Here is a 20,271-nt window from a genome sequence, read left to right as displayed (position 1 = left end):
TCCATCTTCCTCCATTTGCAAAAAAAGTCAATTCAGAAAATTCATGTTAAAAATTGCTGAACACATTCATGTATTTTTAAAGATAATAATGTGTCTTTACTCCAGATACCCTCAAACTTATAAAAGGCAACTTATATTCTTGTTTGGTACATAAACAAAAAAAGAAAATTAATACTAGTACATAAAAGTAATTCCCAACTGTGGCAGTTTAGGCTGGGTGCCTGCTGTTACTGCCACATAAGTTATACCTCCAGTTTCTCAAGTGTCCAACCCAGTAGGTGGACACAAGAAACAGCGTATTTCTACCCATAAATCCTGTGCCCTATAAATCCATCTGCAAAGTCTTTCTCTTTCTTCCCTCTCTGCTCCCATGGGAGATGCTCCCTATCAGGTAACAGTGGGGTATTATCTCAAGACCTCTTAGGCCTGGCTAGGCCTAATGCCAGGAGGAAAAGGGGGAGGGGCAGTATCAGACCTGCCCAGCTGAGACTACTTTCCATCACTCTCTAATCCATTGTGTGAGTGTCATTCTTTTGCCCTCTCAGGGCAACAGAGGATCTGTCCGGCTCTAAACCGGGACACCAACATCATATTTAGATTAGAATAAACCAGGTTGGAAGAGACCATCATGTCCAACCCATCATCCAACACCATCTAATCAACTAAACCATGGCACCAAGTACCCCATCAAGTCTCCTCCTAAACACCTCCAGTGATGGCAACTCCACCACCTCCCAGGGCAGCCCATTCCAATGGGCAATCACCCTCTCTATTGGAAGCATGAAAGAAAGTATGTTTGAGCTTTGTACTTAAAAAAGGATTATTCCTCTCAGGTACAGCCATTATTTGTTTGTCAGGAAATCTTGCTCATTCTCTTCATTAATGCTTTAAAAACTACAGAGGCTTCTCACCAGACCAGGGCTACATTTAAAAGCCTCAAGTAAGCTGGGTAAAAGCAATCTTAATACATGCTTCCCATCACTAGCACAGACTCAGTTTTGAAAAAAATTGAGCTGCTATCCCCAAGGGGGGAGGAGGGGAACAAATCACCACACAACATCAAACCACCTATGAAAACAGTAGTATTGAAAGGAAGTACACTCTCAGCAGACAACTGCTTCCTCAGTTGGCTGGCCTGTACTCTGAGAAGTAGGTAAACTCCTATCTTCTTCAGAAGTTTTCACATTTCTCAGTTTTATCACTGTTCATTCCATTCAACAGAAATGCAACAACAACAGGCCAGGTATAGGGTGCCTTAACCAATTAAACATTCAGGGGCTTGTTCTTCAAGGTTTGTGTTGGAACAGAGGGGTACCCACATGGGCTTTTTTTCCTTCTGTAGCAACTTTGGTGTCTTTTACCTTATACAGTTCACTACTTCTGTTCACTCCTTCCATGGTCTCACGCAATCTGAATACTTTTCTTTTGCATTTGAGCAAAGAGGAGAAAGATTACTTTTTGTGTCATGTTAGACATTTAAATCAGCAATCATAGTTGCTTCACACACTTTCCTTGTAGCTGTACCAGCAATCATTGTCATCTTTAAATACTGGTAAGACACAAGAGAAATTCATGTTCCCATGAGAGTTGCTAGCCATGCCTACCATCTTAAAAATAAATGTTTAAGAAGTGATTTTTACACTGTTAAAACTTTTAAGGATACAATTCATGCTTTTCAGAAAAAAGGATTACAAAGGAAACTTTCTTAAAATTGAGTCAGCTGAAGTACAGACTAACAGGAGAATTTCCAACATCCAAGCGGTACTTCAGGTACCATCTCGGGTAAAAATATATCATCCTCTGCCATAATGGTGGGATTACTTAGATTTTTGTCATGCCTTAAAACCCACCTTCACCATTTATGTCTTAACTAAATCAAGACCATTACTCTTTGCTATCTATGTATCACAAACCAAGCAAGCCTAATCTTCTTATGTGCAGCATTCCATAAATAATTTAGACTGGCAAATTCATTTCCTTTAGACCAGAAGGACTTTAGCCTGTTGAGAACAAGAAATCTTTACTACTCTTATTAAATATTTACTATATGGCTGTTCTGGCATCATCACAAGAATTACTGCATACAAATGTTATGCATTAGAAAAATACAAAAGCTACATTTAAAAGATGCTGGCAAGCAGACAGCACCTGGGAAACGCTAACAAAACTGACAGCCTGCATTTTGCTGCTGATTCTTTCCAAGACAGAAAAACAGCCACAAGACAGTTTAACTCTTTTCTTTAAGGTCAACACACATCAATCAGTTTTCTATTGAATGAACATTTGACACTGCCTGGGAAAAAAATAAACAACAACATTTTTAATGAAGCAAAGAGACAATCAACTTGTTTCTCCATACAGACTTCCATCAGAGTACGTTACAAACCTAGAAAGGTCACAAGCATTCGCCAACTTCATGTACACAATGAGTACATCTATCCCACTCTGTCAACAGCATTTTTACCTTCAAAAAAGCAAATCTAGTGAATCTAGCCTGGAGTGTGATTTCCACAAAACAACCTTTAAATGATGCAGAATGGAGGTGCCTTAAAGTACCACACCTTAAATTACCATACTGAAGATAGCTTCAGTATTCCATTCCCTGTCACCAAAGGAATGTGTCAACCTTATGTTAAATCTATTTTTTCACCATGCTTTTACACAGCTGTCCTGGCAGTACCATTCTAACCATATGTCAAAGCAACAGGCACAGCAATCCCATTGAGATTTTTGGGTTCAAAAGCATAATTGCCTATTCCATTTGACAGACCTACAACTAGCACTGCACCAATAACCACCGCAATCACTGGTTTCTGACAGGACTCAGCACACAATGTAACACAACAGTTTTTCCCAGTGAAGAAGCTCCAGTAAGAGGCCAAAGGAACATGCTTGCCATAGCCACCGGCTCTCTCTACAAAACTAATAAACGAGAACATTAACTATCACAATCTCCAGAAAACCACGTGCTAGTGATAAACTTTTAGATTAAGTTTTGCTTCAGGTGAAGCAGTCACATTCACTGCACTCACAAAAACTCCCAACCTAAGCATCAGATCATTATTTAAATAAACAAAAATCTTTGAAAACAGACCTGGACAAGACCAAAATAATGTTGACTGGGAGTGTTTTCAGGTGATTCTCACAGTTACAAAGCTTACTTTCTAGCTAGTAGGCCAGGACAAAGTTTTAAGGCCTTCAGTGTCAGGACAGCAAGGCACCCATTTCAAAAGATGCCTTTACATTCTAACAGCATTCCTAGAAACAAGCAACCAGGCTGCAACGCTGACCATCCCGCAATCTGTTTCTGTGAGAGCATAGGGTAAACACTAACAGTTTCTCACTGCAAAGAATTAAATAACCCTGAGCTACCATAAGCTAATCACTACTGTGCTCAGCACCAGCTTTCAATCCTCTTTTACTGCCAGTCTGAACTGCCACTTTCACATGCATCAATCAGATACCCACTAAATAAAGAATTGCGCTTACTTCCTAGCACAGCCTGCCAAGACAGCTGCACCATTTTCTGTAATAACTTGAGAAGGTAGTAAAATAAAGTTTTGGCACTGATGGCCACTGAGGGAGAAGGTTTTCCAAATGTTACTGTTGGGAATGTTTTTAGTACAACAGAATCATGCAAAAATATACTTAGTAACCTAGTAGAGCATAATCCTTTCAATCACATGCTTCAGTTCAATTTGAGGAACATAATAAAGCATGGGGTTTTTTGGCTGTAGTTTTCCAAGTACCAAAGCTGGTTCCATCTTCAAAGGAAACAAGGGTCATTTTGTCTCTCCTGCAAAAAAAAGCCCACAGCAACAACTGATTTGATCAGCTGGGAATCAGATGATCCACATCAGACTGTGGGAAGGAGGGAGGTGATTTCTGTTAAGCAGAACAATTCATTTGGAGTTATGTTTTTTCTTGTAACTTTTTCAAAGGGAGGCATGAGAAAACAGGTAAGATAGGAGTAAAGAACCACAGAGAAACCCTGGTGGTGTAAGAATACAGGTAGGAGGAGGATAGCTCAGAAGCAATGAATCAGGGGCCCTGATCAGAAAGGTTTTTTCGGAGAGACAGGAACTATAGTTTAATTAGCTGAAGTGGCACTAAAGGAAAACCAAGGCACTGGAACTGGGTGTGTCTGGGCTTAAATACATGTATACTAAGAACTTCAGTCCAACCATTAACCCAGCACTGCCAAGTCCACCACTAAATCATATTGCTGTGTTCCTAGAGAGGACATGTAGATGTGGCATAGTCACACTGCCACTTTCCTGGGCAGCCTGTTCCTATGTTTGACAACTTCTTTGGTGAAGAAATATTTCCACATATCCTGTCTAAAACTCCCCTAGCACAGCTTGAGGCCATTTTCTCTTGTCCTGTCACTTGATACTGGGGAGAAGAGACTGACATCCACCTTCCTACAACCTCCTTTCTGGTAGTTGAAAAGAACAGTAAGGTCTCCTCTCAGCCTCCTTTTCTCCAGACTAAGCAACCCCAATTCCCTCAGCTACTTCTCATACAACTTCTTCTCCAAACCCTTCACCAACTTCATTACCATTCTTTAGACACACTCCAGCATCTCAATGCTATACTTGTAGTGAGGCTCCAAAACTGAACACAGTACTCATGGTACAGCCTCACCAGTACCCAGCACAGGGGATGATTACATCCCTACTCCTGCTGGCCCCACTATTCCTGACACAGGCCAGGGTGCTGTTGGCCTTCTTGGCTAACTGAGCACACTGATGGCTCCTATTTAGCCAACTATCAATCAACACCCCCAGGACCATTTCTGCCAAGCGGTCAACTGGACTCCATCACTACAACTCTTTGGCAGTGGCAATCCAGCCAGTTTCACACCCAATCTATTGCTGTCCAAGTCACGAACACACAGTTTTTCAAGTGGAATGCTGTGGGAAACAGTCTCAAATGCTCTACTGAAGTCCAGGCAGACAATACTCACAGCTTCTCCCTCATTCACTAAGCTGGTTGCCCTGTCAAAGAAGATTAAGTTAGTCAAGCAGGACATGCCTCTCAAACCCATGGTGACTGGCTCTGATACCCTGGTTGTCCTTTACATGCCATGTGATGACATTCAAGATGATCTGTTCCATAACCTTCCCTAGCAGAGACATCAGACTGACCCTTGGGATATGGGGGCTTCATACTGCTCCCTGTCTTCCAGATTAGGGGTCTTACCATTAAAGACTGAGGCAATGAAGGTATTGAGTACCTCACCTTTTCCTCATCTTTTCTTACTATGGATATCCTACATCAAAAAAAGCATGGAGGCTCTCCTTAGTTCTATTATGTATTCATGGAAACATTTTATCATCCTTTTTTTTACTACTGTAGCCAGATGAAGTTCTGGTTTAATACTTTCAGGTATCAATTATAGCAAGAGCCCACGCTCAGAATTTAAGCCTCTTTAGGAATGGCTCCGTGTTTGAAAAGCTGCTGTGAACAGACTGCACACCCATGAACCGGGCAAGGTGAGAACCAACGTTTTAACACATTTGCTAATGAAAATAAGTATTTTTACTGAAGAGCAACAGCTCACTTGTTTTATGTAAACTGATAAAACGGCTGAGCCTAGCATGGGAGGAAATCTTCAAATCATCTTCTGCAGAACTCTTCTTCAAATCTTCCTCATGGAGCAGTCTGTCAAAGCTTCCAGATCCTCCTTTACAAAATGCCTCTTTAGAGTGTATCCCACAGTTTAAACCACTTAAGCTAGCAGATTCACTTTGCTTTTTTTTTTTTTAAGAGCAAACTTCAGTCAGAAGCAGGAATTCTGGCCTAATTTACCCATTTAGTGGTTAAATTACAAGTAAAAGTTTTAGCAAGTTTCAACTGACCACGTAAGTGGAGAACAGTGAAGTATTTATAGCTTGAATCCCCTCAGCCACCAGCTCAGAAACCGCAAGACACATTACAACACATGATTTAAACACGTGGGATCAAGTGCTTCAGCTCTTCTTTCAGCCAAGGGCTCCCTCTCTTTCATGGAATATTCTTTCACCTTCCTTCTGATATTTTTAAATGGCGATAGACACCCACTGCATTAACATGTCACAAACTAAGAAAATCTAAGTCAGGTATGATGAGATCAAGGGTGGTTTACTTCCATACTTTCTTTCCAGTCAAATAAACTTCACTACCTTTTACTCAAACTATTAAGGCTTCAGAACCTTTCCAGTGCTAGTCAGCTCATAACAGATTAAGAAGTCTTTAAAGAGCAGCTTACAGTCCATTACCATGATCCAGTACTTTTCTTTATGGTAATGGCATTGAATAAGTAGCTCTTTAAGCAAGTTTATAGAGACAGATGCTATTTTCAGTTTTTCTACCATTCCCATACTCCCCAAACTGAATGCCTCTGTAGTTTCAATACCTAAATGCAGTTCCAGAATAACATTTCAGAGCATATGCACACACAGTCAGTGCTCCATGGTGACACACCTATCTTGTCATGAAAGCTAAGACGGGCCAGCTTAAGTCTCAACAACATATGCGTTTTCTCACTATTTTTCACTGAAGTCCAGCTGCTTTTCTTTTCCTGCCTTTCACATCACATACACCAGCAGCTTCCAAATTAAGTTATAGACATGCAGCCACTTTAGGCTCCAGAAGCGTGTCCCATCCACAGGTACTCACTACCATCCTCTTTCACAAAGGTTAGGGCTTCCTCATATATTATCAAAATTGGAATTAAGGAAAATGAATCATCTTAAATTACTCAGCTTGAGGAAAACACATTTTTTTAATGGAAAAAGGTTTCAGAATAGACATGTGAGCAGTTAAAGCCAGTAAAGAATGATGGCAATAACTGGTTGTAGGCTGACTGCAATAATTTTGATTTGAACAACTGGAACCAGGATAAATCCATTAACCTGGTCAGGGCTATTGCTATTAAAGCCTCACCTCCACCTACACTGGTTTTTACTGAGCAGATGAACACAGGGAAGTTGTTGTGAACCTCTATTATGGCAATCTTAAAGCATGAATGTACAAACTCAGTATAATTACTACAGAGTAAGAACCTGTGGAATTCTGAGGCTATCACTTTAAGATGTTATGCAGTTTTATTCACAGAGTTGGTTTAACTTACAAGGTCTCAGAAATTAAAACCAAGATGGTTGCAGAAGAGGCAAGAGAATATTTTCTCTATTAACGCTTAACAGAAAGTGTTTCTTATTTTAGAAGCAAAATAATACAAGCTAGAAGGGGTCTCACCAGACCTAGTCACTTTTCACAGAGACTTAAAAAGCATGAAGCATTCTCAATCTAGTATGACATTAACAAATTGGGTTTGTTACCTGTTTGAGAAATATTGTTTAAATATTTATTTTCAGAATGAACCTTAGTGACACATGTACACCTTGTCTTCATGCAGACAAAACCTTGATTTTTATGCATTTGACAATGACCTTTACACTTAACCAAAGAAACCTTCCTTTAATACTCTCCCATGGGTGCCTGTGAAAGAATTAAAGGTGCTATAGACTTTCATAATTTAAACAATGGATGCCTGTGCTGGCATCATTATTTCAATAAAACATGTTCTAATATAGACATAGGAGGAAATGTTAAGCATATAATGGCTGTTCCATTTTACCCCCCAAGTCATTATGTTTTGATTGCACTTAGAACTTTGGGAAGGTCACTTGAGTGTTACAAGAAAAAGTACATCTCAGAGTTAGTTTGGAGAAGAAAGGATGGAATTGCTTCCTGGTTGCTGAAGTTACATTTCCTTGAGTATATAGTCCCCTAAAGGCTTCTACTTATTCCAAAGATCTTAAAGTTTCTTGACATTATATAATGTGTTAGCTCCCACTCCTCTCCCAGTAACTCCTTCTCTGACACCAGATGCTACCCATAAAACAAGTTGGTGTTCCAGGAATGTCAGCAACTTGTCGAATCAGCTCTGACTCAGTCATCACTCTGGGATATCACTGCATCCCAGTTAGAACAACCATGAGGAACTGCAGCACTTGGCAGCATTCTTTCCCTCACAGTGAAACTTGCTACTATTTCATCCAATTTCAAACCCAAAAGGAACAGTTAACTTTCAGAAATGCACCCACATATACTCATTGTCCAATGGTTTGTCACTCAGAGTGAAGTAAAACAGCTGTCTCTGTCAACAAGCCAAGAGCAGGTCCAAAATAGAAGGTTTGCTTGCTGTTTTTCCTATCTGTACTGTCAGAGTCCTTTCTGACATATATATGCCATAAATACATGCCACTGCGTCAGCCTGCTTAACATTTACAGAGAGAGTGATTGCCCATTGGAATGGGCTGCCCAGGGAGGTGGTGGAGTCGCCCTCATTGGAGGTTTTCAGGAGGAGACTTGATGGGGTGCTTGGTGCCATGGGTTAGTTGTTTAGGTGGGTTGGATTGGTTAATGGGCTGGACGTGATGATCTTGAAGGTCTCTTCCAACCTGGTTTATTCTATTCTATTATCTGCTTTGGTCTTTTCCACATACTACAGGAAACTTAAGAGCATGACACCTTTAAACAGTTTAAGTAAGATGTGACAGGATATGGCTGCCTGTGACCAGCAGCACCACCACAAGATGTTTTTATGCTACTGTGCTGGTCTAACTGCCCAGCACCAGGTGGGAAGCGCTGTGCTCAATTCTGGGAGCTGTAAAGACCACGTTTCAGCTTTCTCCCCGTGCATCCCTGAGACACTGATATGAAAATGCAGCACAAAGTGCAGTGGCACTTTTCCCCTACAACATAATACTCTTCTAGTATCAGCTAAAAGCCACTTAACCAAGCAGCTGCTATTCTGCAGCAAAAACAAGTCATTACAAGTAGAATTAAGCGGTCTGACTGAGGGCAAAGGGAGAAGACAAGAAAAACCAATGCCATGGTCTTACTAGCCTTAAAGGTTTGCAAGTATTTGCAGTTGTACCATTTAATGAATCAAACTTTATCTGGCTTTTGTCATCGATTCTAATGCACACAAAAAAGCAAAGGCTTATGTAAAAGTAGTATCTTCAGTTTTTATGTACAATAGCAAATGAATACTCATATTTTAATTCTACATTTCCATCAGAAATCTAGCCTCAAGGCTATTAATTATTTTTTTTTAATATTTTATATATATATGTGCTGACAAAAGCTCTTTGAAGAAATTACAGTGGAAGCCATTAACAGGATAAAAATGCTCAAGGTAACTGTTTTACTTCTTAAGACAGAAGTCAGGGGCTTAAGAACCTTCTTTTAAGAAAAAAGCCTTTCAGATTTGAAACCTCTTTGACAGACCAAGACGTGAGATGCAAAAACACAGTGTAGACAGATATAACCACAGGTTTATCAAAGACAGTGTTCATTGTGCACTAGTTAAAAAAATCATGTGAAACTTTTCTATCACTTCTATGTAATTAAATATGCAACTTCAACCTCCTTATGTCAGGCAAAAGCTTACATCATCAAGAAGTCAACATACTCATGAATCATCTTAAAGGGACCCTGCAGGGTTTTTTTTTGTTTGGTGAAAGTTTTTTTGCAGTGGGGAGGGGTGGAGTGGGGTTTGGAAGGTTATTTTAAAAGTTTTCCCTTCATCTCCCTTCTCTCAGTGCTAATGCACAGGCACCTTCCACCAACTAGGACATCTGGTCACCTGACAACTGCAAATAGTAAGCAGTCAGTTAACACTGTTTAAGTAATTAACAATACAGTATTCAGAGGCTAAATTACAACCCTGCAAATTAGTTGTGTTTGGGGATTTTTTTTTATTTTAGAAAGTGACTGTCACTAAAGTTGAGATAAGAATTTTAACAGACCTGCCCTCATCCAGCCCACTACAATGTTTAAGACCATCCATATATTTAAGTGGCTATATATCTGTTGTACAAAGGAGAAATTCCTGCAAAGAACTTGAAAGTTAACATGAAAGAGTAGATTTCATTAGAAGACCTATAACTGTTTAAGGTACTGAGGTATTCAGAATCTGATACAAAAGAATAAAAGTACTGAACACTCTTAAAGATGTGATACTACAACACATTTAAAAACAGATATATTGGATTTTAAACATTAACTTGACAAGGTTTGTAGTATTTGTGGTTACCTGGGAAATCTTTGAGATTTGTTTTAAGCACAGATGAATGGTAGATGATTGTTTTTATTTGTTTGGGGTTTTTTTTAAGAGTTAAGCTTTCCAGATTTCATACTGGTGGTCAGGAAGCTAGAATTGGAGAGATTAAGATAACTCTTAAAATCAACACTGTTACAGCAACTCCAATGTTACATCAAAGAAAAGGAAACTACAGAATTTACGAGAACGGCGTTGCAACATACACAAAACATCTATTTCAGCACATTCCATGTTTAAGAAGAAAATGCTAAGCATTAAACTAAACATTAATCAAAACCTACTTATAGTGTAAAGAGCCTTTTTGACCAAAGCAAAATATCCAGCCTGAACTGACTTACAATGTATTTCTGCTAATATCACCATAAAAGTTAATTATTTTAGTTACACTGGCATCAATAAACTGTTTTTAGCCTACCTTAGCAGTATCCTCTCTCATACATGTATTTCACATAATGAAGACACATTTTTTAGTATGATTAAGTGGCAGCCTTGTTTGTAAGAGCCTTCATGGGAATTATATTTTAAATGTCCTCTCCCTCGTGGACAGGGAACACCCTCCAATAGAATAAGGAGGACACCAACTTTCCCAATAACGTTTCTTTCACATTTGTTATTACTCTACTCAAAACGCATCCAGTGATTAGTATGCCATTTCTGTTACTCACCAGCAGAATCTGATACTTGGCCCATCTACACAGATGAAGTCACAATGATAGCCTAAGAGGTACCAGGATTAAAACATCTGAAGATAGGTATATAGAAAGCATCAAGCCAAAGCCACAGGGAAAGGCATCAGGTGTATTACAAACAGAAGGCCACAACGTTCCTTGAAACCATCTTTGGGATCCCAGAGCCAAACACACCACTCACTCAGGAAACTGTTTATACCTGACTGAGAAATTAAAGTTTATTCAACTCCAAGTCACCTCATGAATAAGATTAAGTAAAAAGACTACAGCTTTTTCTGGACAACCCTATTTCAGGAGTATTATAATCCAAGAATAATTTGAACTTTCCAGCATTCTGCAGGAAATAAAACAAGAGAATCTCTGATTATCAGTAACCACTCATCATAAACTGAGGACTGTAAAAGCAAGTGTTATTCAACAGTCATCTTTGTAGCACCACAGTGTACTATCCACAATTAATGGAAGTCAGACAGTTCTACAATTTACAGGATGAATTTAGTAGCCAAACCTTCTGCAAAACACACAGCCATTTTCTCTCCCTCATATTAATCATTATACCATCTTATGTACATCATACATGTTCCAATAGCAGAATTTTCATAGGTTTAGTTTTGGAATGACCTCCTGACACGTATAGCAGTTTAATGTTAACTATCAAATGCCACTACTGATTTAGTATCTACCTGAAGAGAGGCCACATATTCATTATGGTAACAAAATAGTTATATGAGCAGAGATAATGGATACTAGCATTTGTACTTTATTACAATAATTTCTGCAAACAACTCCTTAATGACACTTTGAATCATAGGAATATTTGGTTTGGAAAAGACATGTAAGATCACCAAGTTCAACTACTAACCTAACACTGCCAAATCCAGCACTAAATCATGTCTCTAAGTGTTACATGTATGTGTCCTAAATGTATCCAGGGATGGTGACTCCACTTCTCTGGGAAGCCTGTTCCAATGCTTGCTCACCCTTATGGTGAAAAGCTTTTCCCTGATGAAAAGATGTAAAGGGCTATGTAAAATGTTAAGCATAAACTCAAATTGCTAACGCAATTCAGATAAAACCCATTTTGGTTCATCTATGTGTCTACTTCAAAATATATATTAGAAGCATTAGATTTAAAAAGCTACTGAGGAAATCACAGAATGATGGGGGCTAGAAGGGACCTCGAAAGATCATCTAGTTCAACCTGCCTGCCAGAGCAAGATCACCTATACCAGATCACACAAAAACGTATTCAGGCAGGTTTAACTCCTTCCCTCTCCCCAGTTCATCCACACAATTCTCTGGACAAGAGCTTCATACACAGCTTTCTTTTTCTGACCATAACTATTTTGACTGTTAACATACAGTTTGAAAAACTTCACTAGAGCATCAACAGATGTGCTTTTCAGAGGATTTCACAACATCCTATCTTGGTGGCAAAGCAGAGGAAGAGCCTAATTGTCCTTAATCCTCTATGTAAAATAGGTTAGATGAAATCCTCTTTTGACTGAAGCAAAGAGATTAGTCGGTGCCACCAGGAAAAAAACAAACCAACACACTATTCCCCCTCACCATGTCCCATATCTAAACGATTAATGAAGGAAACAAATTAACCAGTCTCCTATTTAAAAAAAGAAAATTAGTCTACAGAAAAGTGCAGAATAAATGGAAATGCATCCCTACAAAAACTCCAAATTGTTACATTTTCATGCTTGTAGTAACTGCCGTGAGCAATACAAGTAAGAGCAAGCAGCCTAGAACAGTTCAATAACCAGACAGAAAAGCTAGTACAAAGCTGCCTTTTCTTTTGTAATACAAATATAACTCTGGATCCTAGGTGAATCTTGGTACAATTCTTGACATTGCCAATTAACTGCATACAATTTCAGGCAATGCACATATGCATGTAATAGCATGTACATGTGTATAGAAGGAAGAATAAAGGGAGGCAATTGTGAGCAGCAGGAAAAGCAGTGCAGAGCACTGAAGTAACAGCAAAAAACCCAACCCTAAAACACAGTCATTATAGGCTTATGTCCACAGCCAGTTTTCTTGCAACATAGTAATTTTATTACCTGAAAGCATTAAATTATGCTTACAACTTCTCTATGGAAGAGCAGGGTAATACTCTCATCCTTGTCCTAAGGAAAGTTAAATGTGTACAGAAATTACATCTTGATCTGCAAAGACATTTACATGTTTTATCAACCTGTGGTCTCCTGCAATGTTCTAAGCAAACTCCCCAGCCATTAATCTCCTAGAAAAATTTAGGCTAGGCTGCCAGTTTCTTCCTAAAAACAGTGTATTTTCAATATGGTATCACGAATACTCATAAAATTAAAATCAAAGTTAAACTAACAAGAAGAAAAAAACAAACTCCACCGAACACTTTTCATGACGACTCAGGGGACATTTGTATCACAAGCTTCTTAGCTTCATCACTGAAAGGGAAAGTGGGGGAATAGAAAAAAAAACACCACCTGGGGTATCTGTAATATAGAAAAAGAGTCCTTGGTTTGCCTTGTCTACCTGCAGCTGTTGCCATGGCAATTACAGCAGAGCAGATAATAGCATTCCAGTGTTGGCCTGCCTCATAGCTCAGGATGAACTTCAACTGAAATGTCCCTTGACAACTACACAAATAGAAATACTACATTATCCTGCATAATGGTAAAACAGTAGAATAAGCAGCATTATTCTGGAAAAATGTAATCTAAAAGCTTACGTGAGGAGAGGTAGGATATTTTGCTAAAAAAAAAAACAACACACACAACCAAGCACACAAAACCCCACACCAAACCAAAACCAAACAAAACCACAAAGAGACAAACAAACAGTAAAGTTAAATCCAGTTGCATAACAGGTGCTAAAACATCTGCTCAGTTTTTTCTGTGGCATGGTTTTCCCAGTTTCCTCACCCTGCCACATCTGCATGGGACACAGAGGCATTTCACTATCACTCAGGTTACAGCTCCTCAAAAAAACTGTTTTGTAGTCACACTTAAACTTAGCTAGCAAGTTTAGTAACTCCATCTAGACAGCACAAATGGTAGCCAACTATGATATTTGTGGAGCATTTTACTTTTCAGCCCTAGGTGGTTTAGGTTTAAAAGCTGTCATTAGAAAATCCCATTCAAACTGTCCACTTTACGTGTTTCAATTACTACTATATGACAGGAGCAAAGAATCCATGAGAAAGTCACCAGAGATGTTAAGCTACAAACATGCTAAGTTGTACCTCATCCTCTTCCATTCCCAAAAATCATTTTGAGAAGGCTTTCTGCTTTCAGTATTGATACTGTGGTGCTTTAGGAAAGGCATAACAGCAGAAATACATTATATATAAACATATACATATCATTTAAAAAATGCTGTCAAACGACAAAAGTGACTATGCCATTCTCACTGCAGAAAAGACACATCTCTTTTATGCTAAAAATAGCAAGGTTAGAAGTTCTTGATCTATTTTAAGTCACTAACATACTTCTACAATTTAAATGCTCCAAAAGCAACATTTTTCTACTACTAGAGATCATTTGATGAGTGCAGATGAGCAATATTTTGTAGTCAATAGCAACCAGCTTGTAATATGTACTCTGGCTTCCTGTGAGTGAGCTGTTTTACATACACAATGTCCTATTTTAATTTGTTTATTCTCAAAAGAAAAAGGAAATTATGTTTTTCTTGTGTAAATTGTCTAATTGATGGAGAGGGGGAAGGGAAAAACAAAGCCCGTGCAATTCTCCATTTATTCCCCCTCAGCAATAAATTATTTATGAGTGCAGAGCCAGTGTCTGGGGTTGTTTTGGTTTTGGATAATGTAACTTCGTAAGAGTACATGACAAAACCAGAATGAAGAGTCACTACCAGTATGCAAGAGCATGTCAGAGTTACAGAAGTGCTAAATCCTGTCAGCTACATTGAATGTTCAGAAGAATTAACTTCTGAGGTAACTAAAGCTTTCAAACTTGGCTTCTTTTTAAATGAAAGGCTGAAAACTATGCAGGCAGCACTTCATACAGACTCTTCCCCCCAAAATAAAGACAAAAAGGGCAGTCAGGAGAATAACAAAGCAATGGTGCTTAGTGAAACAGGAATTCAGAAGTGAGCCATGCTGGTAGACAATGTCTGTCCATCTTCCACACCATCAAGAACAACTGGTGCCCACAGTAAGGGAAAGACGCGAGACAGGAAGCGTCTCAGATTATTTTCAAGACAATATTGTGACACACTGACTTCCACAGGACACAACAAAAATGCATTACGTACCAGGGATAGACATAAACACTTAGGAAATGCAAGACACTAACTACTGACCTCTGAATACATACATAGCTCCTATTAAGAACATCCCATGTATAATCAAGACTTTTGACTTGCAGACAAGGTCCATATATAAACACATTTATATGATATTTAGAAGAGCTTAAGGCTTTCTCAAATTTTATCCTAGGAATTAAAAAAAAAACAAAATAATAATAATGGGAAAAAAAAAAAAAAAACACACAAACCAAACACCAAGCCACCACAAATGTCCGCACAGGTGGAGAGAAAGCTCACTACTATCAAAAGCAAGAACTGCAATGCAAGGGTACCCTCATCTGCAACCTGATGATGGACTGTCCTTTTAGACAGAAATAATTCCAGGGACCTGGCAATTTTGCCAACTTTCAGGTCTAAGCAGTTATCAACCTTTGCGGTATCAAAGCAAGATCAATGGGAAAAAACCAAAAACAACCCTGACTCTCAATATTGTCTACTAAGGCAACACATGCAAGTAAAATACTTAGGAAATCTAATTAGAAAACAGTTTTAGAATTGTACTGCCAATAAAAACAATAAAATCATCTAAAGCAATGACAAAAAGCCACAAGCTCCCATGAAATTTAGTAGAATACTTGCTAAAAATGCCTAACAAACTATGATTACAGGTAGCCCATTTCTATAAAAATTAAAACATCTATTTGTGAACTCATGTATTCCAACCCCTCAAAACTTTTGGGTTTTTTGTTTGTTTGTTTTTTGGTTGGGTTTTTTCCCTTTCCCCAGAAATATCTGCAGAACTAGTAGCCTAGAGCTACATTAACTTGCTGTTCCTTCTGGATGTAAATCTCATCTGCTGCTACCACACTTAATAGACCATTACACAGGCAACAAATACTTAGCATCCAAATCTGTTATCCTGAAGTACCAGAAGAATCTGAAAGAGGAGTAGCAATGAAGTGCCAGGATCTGTAAATATACTGCATAATACACACAAAACTGTTCAGTAATACAGACCTCTGGCCCAGTAGTATTTATCATACAATCCAAAGCCATCAACCTGAGCAGGAGCATTTCCTGACTTGGGCCAGCTGTCTTACAAATACAGAACAGACTGTCACCATAGGCTGCAAAGATGTTTAGCAACCATTTAGTGTCCAAACATACATGTGCTAATGAGCGACATTTTTCCAGATTGCCCACATGTATTCCAATTCAAAATTTCCACAATATTCAGGAAGATCCAAACTCACAATCAGATGGACAGAAACAGCTATTGTGAACATACAAAAGAAACACATTTTAGAGCAAGTAAATGTTCATTTTATGAAAGGTGTCATCAAGATTTTTTTTTAAAAATATTGTTAGCCATCTCCTGACTATAATGAGGAAGAACTTCAGATGTCCCAAGACATGCAAGAAATAAGTTACTGGGGGAAACTAATGCAGAAGCAGCCTGGAAAAGAGGAGGCTCAGGGGTGACCTCATTGCCCTCTACAACTACCTGAAGGGTGGTTGTAGCCAGGAAGGGGCTGGTCTCTTCTCCCAGGCAACCAGCACCAGAACAAGAGGACACAGTCTCAAGCTGTGCCAGGGGAAGTTTAGGCTTGAGGTGAGGAGAAAGTTCTTCACCGAGAGAGTCCTTCGTCATTGGAATGTGCTGCACAGGGAGGTGGTGGAGTCGCTGTCCCTGGAGGTGTTCAAGAGGGGACTGGACATGTCACTTGGTGCCATGGTCTAGTCATGAGGTCTGTGGTGACAGGTTGGACTTGATGATCTTTGAGGTCTCTTCCAACCCTAGTCATACTGTGATACACATGCAGAACACATTGCTCAATAGTCATCACAGTGTCCCATATAATCTAACTAGAAAACAACCTCGTCTTGTACAGATGTGGTTTTAATTACCGTTGTACGCTTGTTTTGGGGTATTTGGAGGGGCAGGGGGTGTTGGGTTTTTTCCCCCCTCCAAAACAGTGTACTATGAAGAAGTTCCTCTCATTACTGGGCACAGAGCAGGCTTTGCATGACACTTACAGGACAGTACACACTAATTTGCTTTCCTCAGACCCTCCCCAGGATTGCACACAACCTCTGAAGAATGCACAAACAATTCAAGGAGAAGACAGAGAAGCTTGTGGGCTGATGCAGAAGCAACATCAGAAAAAGAGGTTATGTTATAGAATACATGATGAACGGTATACCCTCCCCAAGACAATTTTCACACTACCTGCATATAACCATTCTTTCCATTATTTGGCTAAGTAAATTAAACAATGCAGTTAACATTTATCTTAGTGTTGAAAGTTTATTGAGATTCTGTGGTTCCACATAGTGGAAAGGCCAGCTATAGAGATGTTTCTATTTTGTTACTTAAAGATGCCTCTATTATAGCTCTCTCAGCTTAAACCAGTAAAATATAGAGAATAATCGCATTAGATGCAATTAAGAAAAGTTACATCGCTCTATTTGAGCTTGAAGGATCAAGAAGCTTTTGAAAACTACAACAAACTTCAGTGAAATAAACACCTTTTATATAGAAAGTTATTCTTCACCAACAGTCTTATAAATTGTGTATGGCTGCAGTAATCGTAAGGGGAAATAAGAGCTGAAATGAAAACAAATACAATTAAATTAGCAGGATGGCTATAAAGAAGCAGAACAACAGAATGCCAATTTGGAAATTTAGTAAAGAGGAACTGCTTCTGTCCTTCCAAGAAGCTACACCATCTCTTGAAGCGATAGGAACTTCAGCATGACAACCACATATTTTATGCAAGCCATGTCACTGAACTGTTCCAATGCTTGGAAGATAAAAAGACAATGTTCAGTGTAGGTAAAACAGAAGATAAATATTTGAAAACGCTAACCAGAAAATTGACTTCAACTTGACCTGACAGCACTTGGTCACTGTTACACTTCCACAGGGCCTTGGAGATACACTCTATTTTGCATTGCTTAAGGACAACAACTGCAACAATAAGGAATGGGAGGACCTTCACAGTTAGGACAAGAACTCTGCTATTCAACTTATGCTTTTATGTCCTACAACATAGAGGACAGTGCAAAAAAAAATTACACAGAACTATTAGAAATCTCCACTAGTGTATAACATAGCAACTGTTTGTTATCCCAAGATCACACCATACCACGAGTAAGAGCTCCCAGCTACTTCACCATCTCTAGCCTGTACCAGCCGGGGTTCTCAGGATAATCCAGGGACCAGCCTGCTCTGGGATAGACCTGCGGCTAGACAAGTCCAGGACACAATTTGCAAAATAGAAGTTCACAGTTCTAGGACATCAATCCTTGTACAGTTTCGGTACAGATTTTCATTATATCCAAGCTTGAGTTTGTTTTGATATAAGATGTACCTATCCTCTCCGACTCTCCTGTAGATGCATCACAGCCTCATTTTCCCTTATTAAAAAGCAGTTTATATAAAGACAAGCCCATCTACACTTGTAAAGCTTGGTTGGAGTGTATAGAACTTGGGTGAATAACTACGGAGCGATACCGCTGACACGGAATTCCATCAGATTACTAAAAACATTTTCCTGAACATTTGTTAAAGGTTAAATAAACCCATATTCGCACTAAGAGACCTCAAGCTACACTTGGATCCACTCTAAGGTACTACCGATCTGCTAATTCAGGTGCAATAGGTCATGCTGACCAGCTGAGCTCCCTTTCCTCAAAGTACAGCAACTTTAGTGCGTTTGAATCTTACCACGCACACCTACAGAAACTTGGGACTATTCCCACCATTCGTCAGTCTATTTAAATTGGACTAGTCTACAAAACATAGCTTGACTGGAACAATGTAACAGAGCAGGGAAGGGAGAGAGACCCAACACAAAGCGCGGGGGAAGAAGGAAAGTGCTCTTATAGAGTTTTTATCTGTCCTGATAACTACGTATCTCAGCATTCCGTAAATTACATTGCTTGGAACTTAGGTCAGCCCGTTCTGGTTTAGAGGCGGCCAGCCCTGCAGCCAGCTACCCGGGGAGAGGGCGGCAGGGAGCTCATCAATAACCGTTGCACCCTTCGTTTACAGGGAGAATCACGCGCAGCGGCCCCCGAGGCTCCCCCGGCCGCAGCGAGTGTCATGGGACCGCCAAACTCCTGACCCAGCCCTTTCTGCAAGCCTGGGGCCACAGCGCGATGCAGCCACCCCGCTGAGACTCGCACGCCTCCCCGGTGCTTCCAGCCTCGCAGCTCCGCCATCCGCCGGGTGTCCGAGATGCACTTTGAGAGCAAACCCCGGCGGCAGCTTTGGGGCTGACGCGGCCCCGCCGGGACGGGCCCGGTCAGCGGTACTTACGTATCGGCTCACGAGGGTCCGGAGAAGGCTGCAATCCATGGCGGGCAGGCGACCGCTGCTGTCCGGGTACTCAGGACCGCGCCGCCGGGTGCTCGCCGGTGCCGCCGGGCTCCCTGGCTCGCCTCACTTTCCACATGCAGGGAGTAGCGCTCGCCCCGCCAGACCGCTGGTACCCCGGCCCGGCGCTCACCGCCGTCCCCGGCTATGCCATGTGCTCGCCACCGCCACTGCGGCGCGGCGACCCACGGCCCCTCATGCCCCCCACTGACGATGCCGCCACAACACTTTCGCGGGGGGGAAACGGAGGAGGCAAACCGCCACCAACTGCTGCCGAGTCGCCTGGCTAACGACCCCCTCCCGCGCGGGCCACGCAGATCTTTATCCGGTGGGGAGGGGGAGGACAAGCCACCCCCGTGCAGCTGCCCCTCACACACGCTGACCGATACCGACCCAACCCAGCTCGCGCCGCTCCCACTTTGATCTCGTCGGGCGGCCCCGGCAGCGCACGTCACGCGGGGCGGGCGGGCGGGCGGACATGCGCGCGCTGATGCCCCCTCCCCCCTCCCTCCTTTCCGCGCCGCACGCAGCTGGGGAGGTGAGCTGCGGCGTTCGCCGTTGTTAACAGCCCCATGGAAGGGAATCGTCCGCGCCAGGGGCTGGCTCAGGAGGACATCGTAAACCCTTCCTAGAAGACAAACTCTAACAAATATCCTTTTCCCTTCTCCATGCCTTCACCTGCTCCACTGCTTCCCCTTCCTGGCACCGCTGCCTGCCGCGGGTCGTGGAGAAAGCGGCAGGCGAGGTGGGAGAAGCGAGGCACGCATACCGCGCCAGGGAAAGGGGAAAGGTGAGGTGGCAGCAACAGGGAGCGGCCACCGCGC

General features: G+C 40.9%; 1 protein-coding gene across 8 annotated transcripts in view; it reads right to left on the bottom strand.

The window, feature by feature from the left end:
* ATP11A (ATPase phospholipid transporting 11A) overlaps positions 1-19,872 on the bottom strand; it is a 133,384-nt gene extending 113,512 nt beyond the window's left edge. For all 8 annotated transcript variants that reach the window (XR_010987176.1, XM_068136766.1, XM_068136789.1 and 5 more), the window contains exon 1: positions 19,391-19,872. Coding sequence is in view for 7 of the 8 variants with exons in the window: in XM_068136766.1 (XP_067992867.1) it covers positions 19,391-19,429 (39 nt within the window). In the remaining variant the exon portion in view is untranslated. The remainder of the gene's footprint in view (positions 1-19,390) is intronic.
* Positions 19,873-20,271: the final 399 nt, after the last annotated feature.

Source organism: Melanerpes formicivorus, unplaced genomic scaffold (assembly GCF_026170545.1).
Source record: "Melanerpes formicivorus ecotype bairdi unplaced genomic scaffold, bMelFor1.0.p_v2 SCAF_1, whole genome shotgun sequence".
NCBI lineage: Eukaryota > Metazoa > Chordata > Aves > Piciformes > Picidae > Melanerpes > Melanerpes formicivorus.
This window is presented reverse-complemented; position numbering and strand designations above follow the sequence as displayed.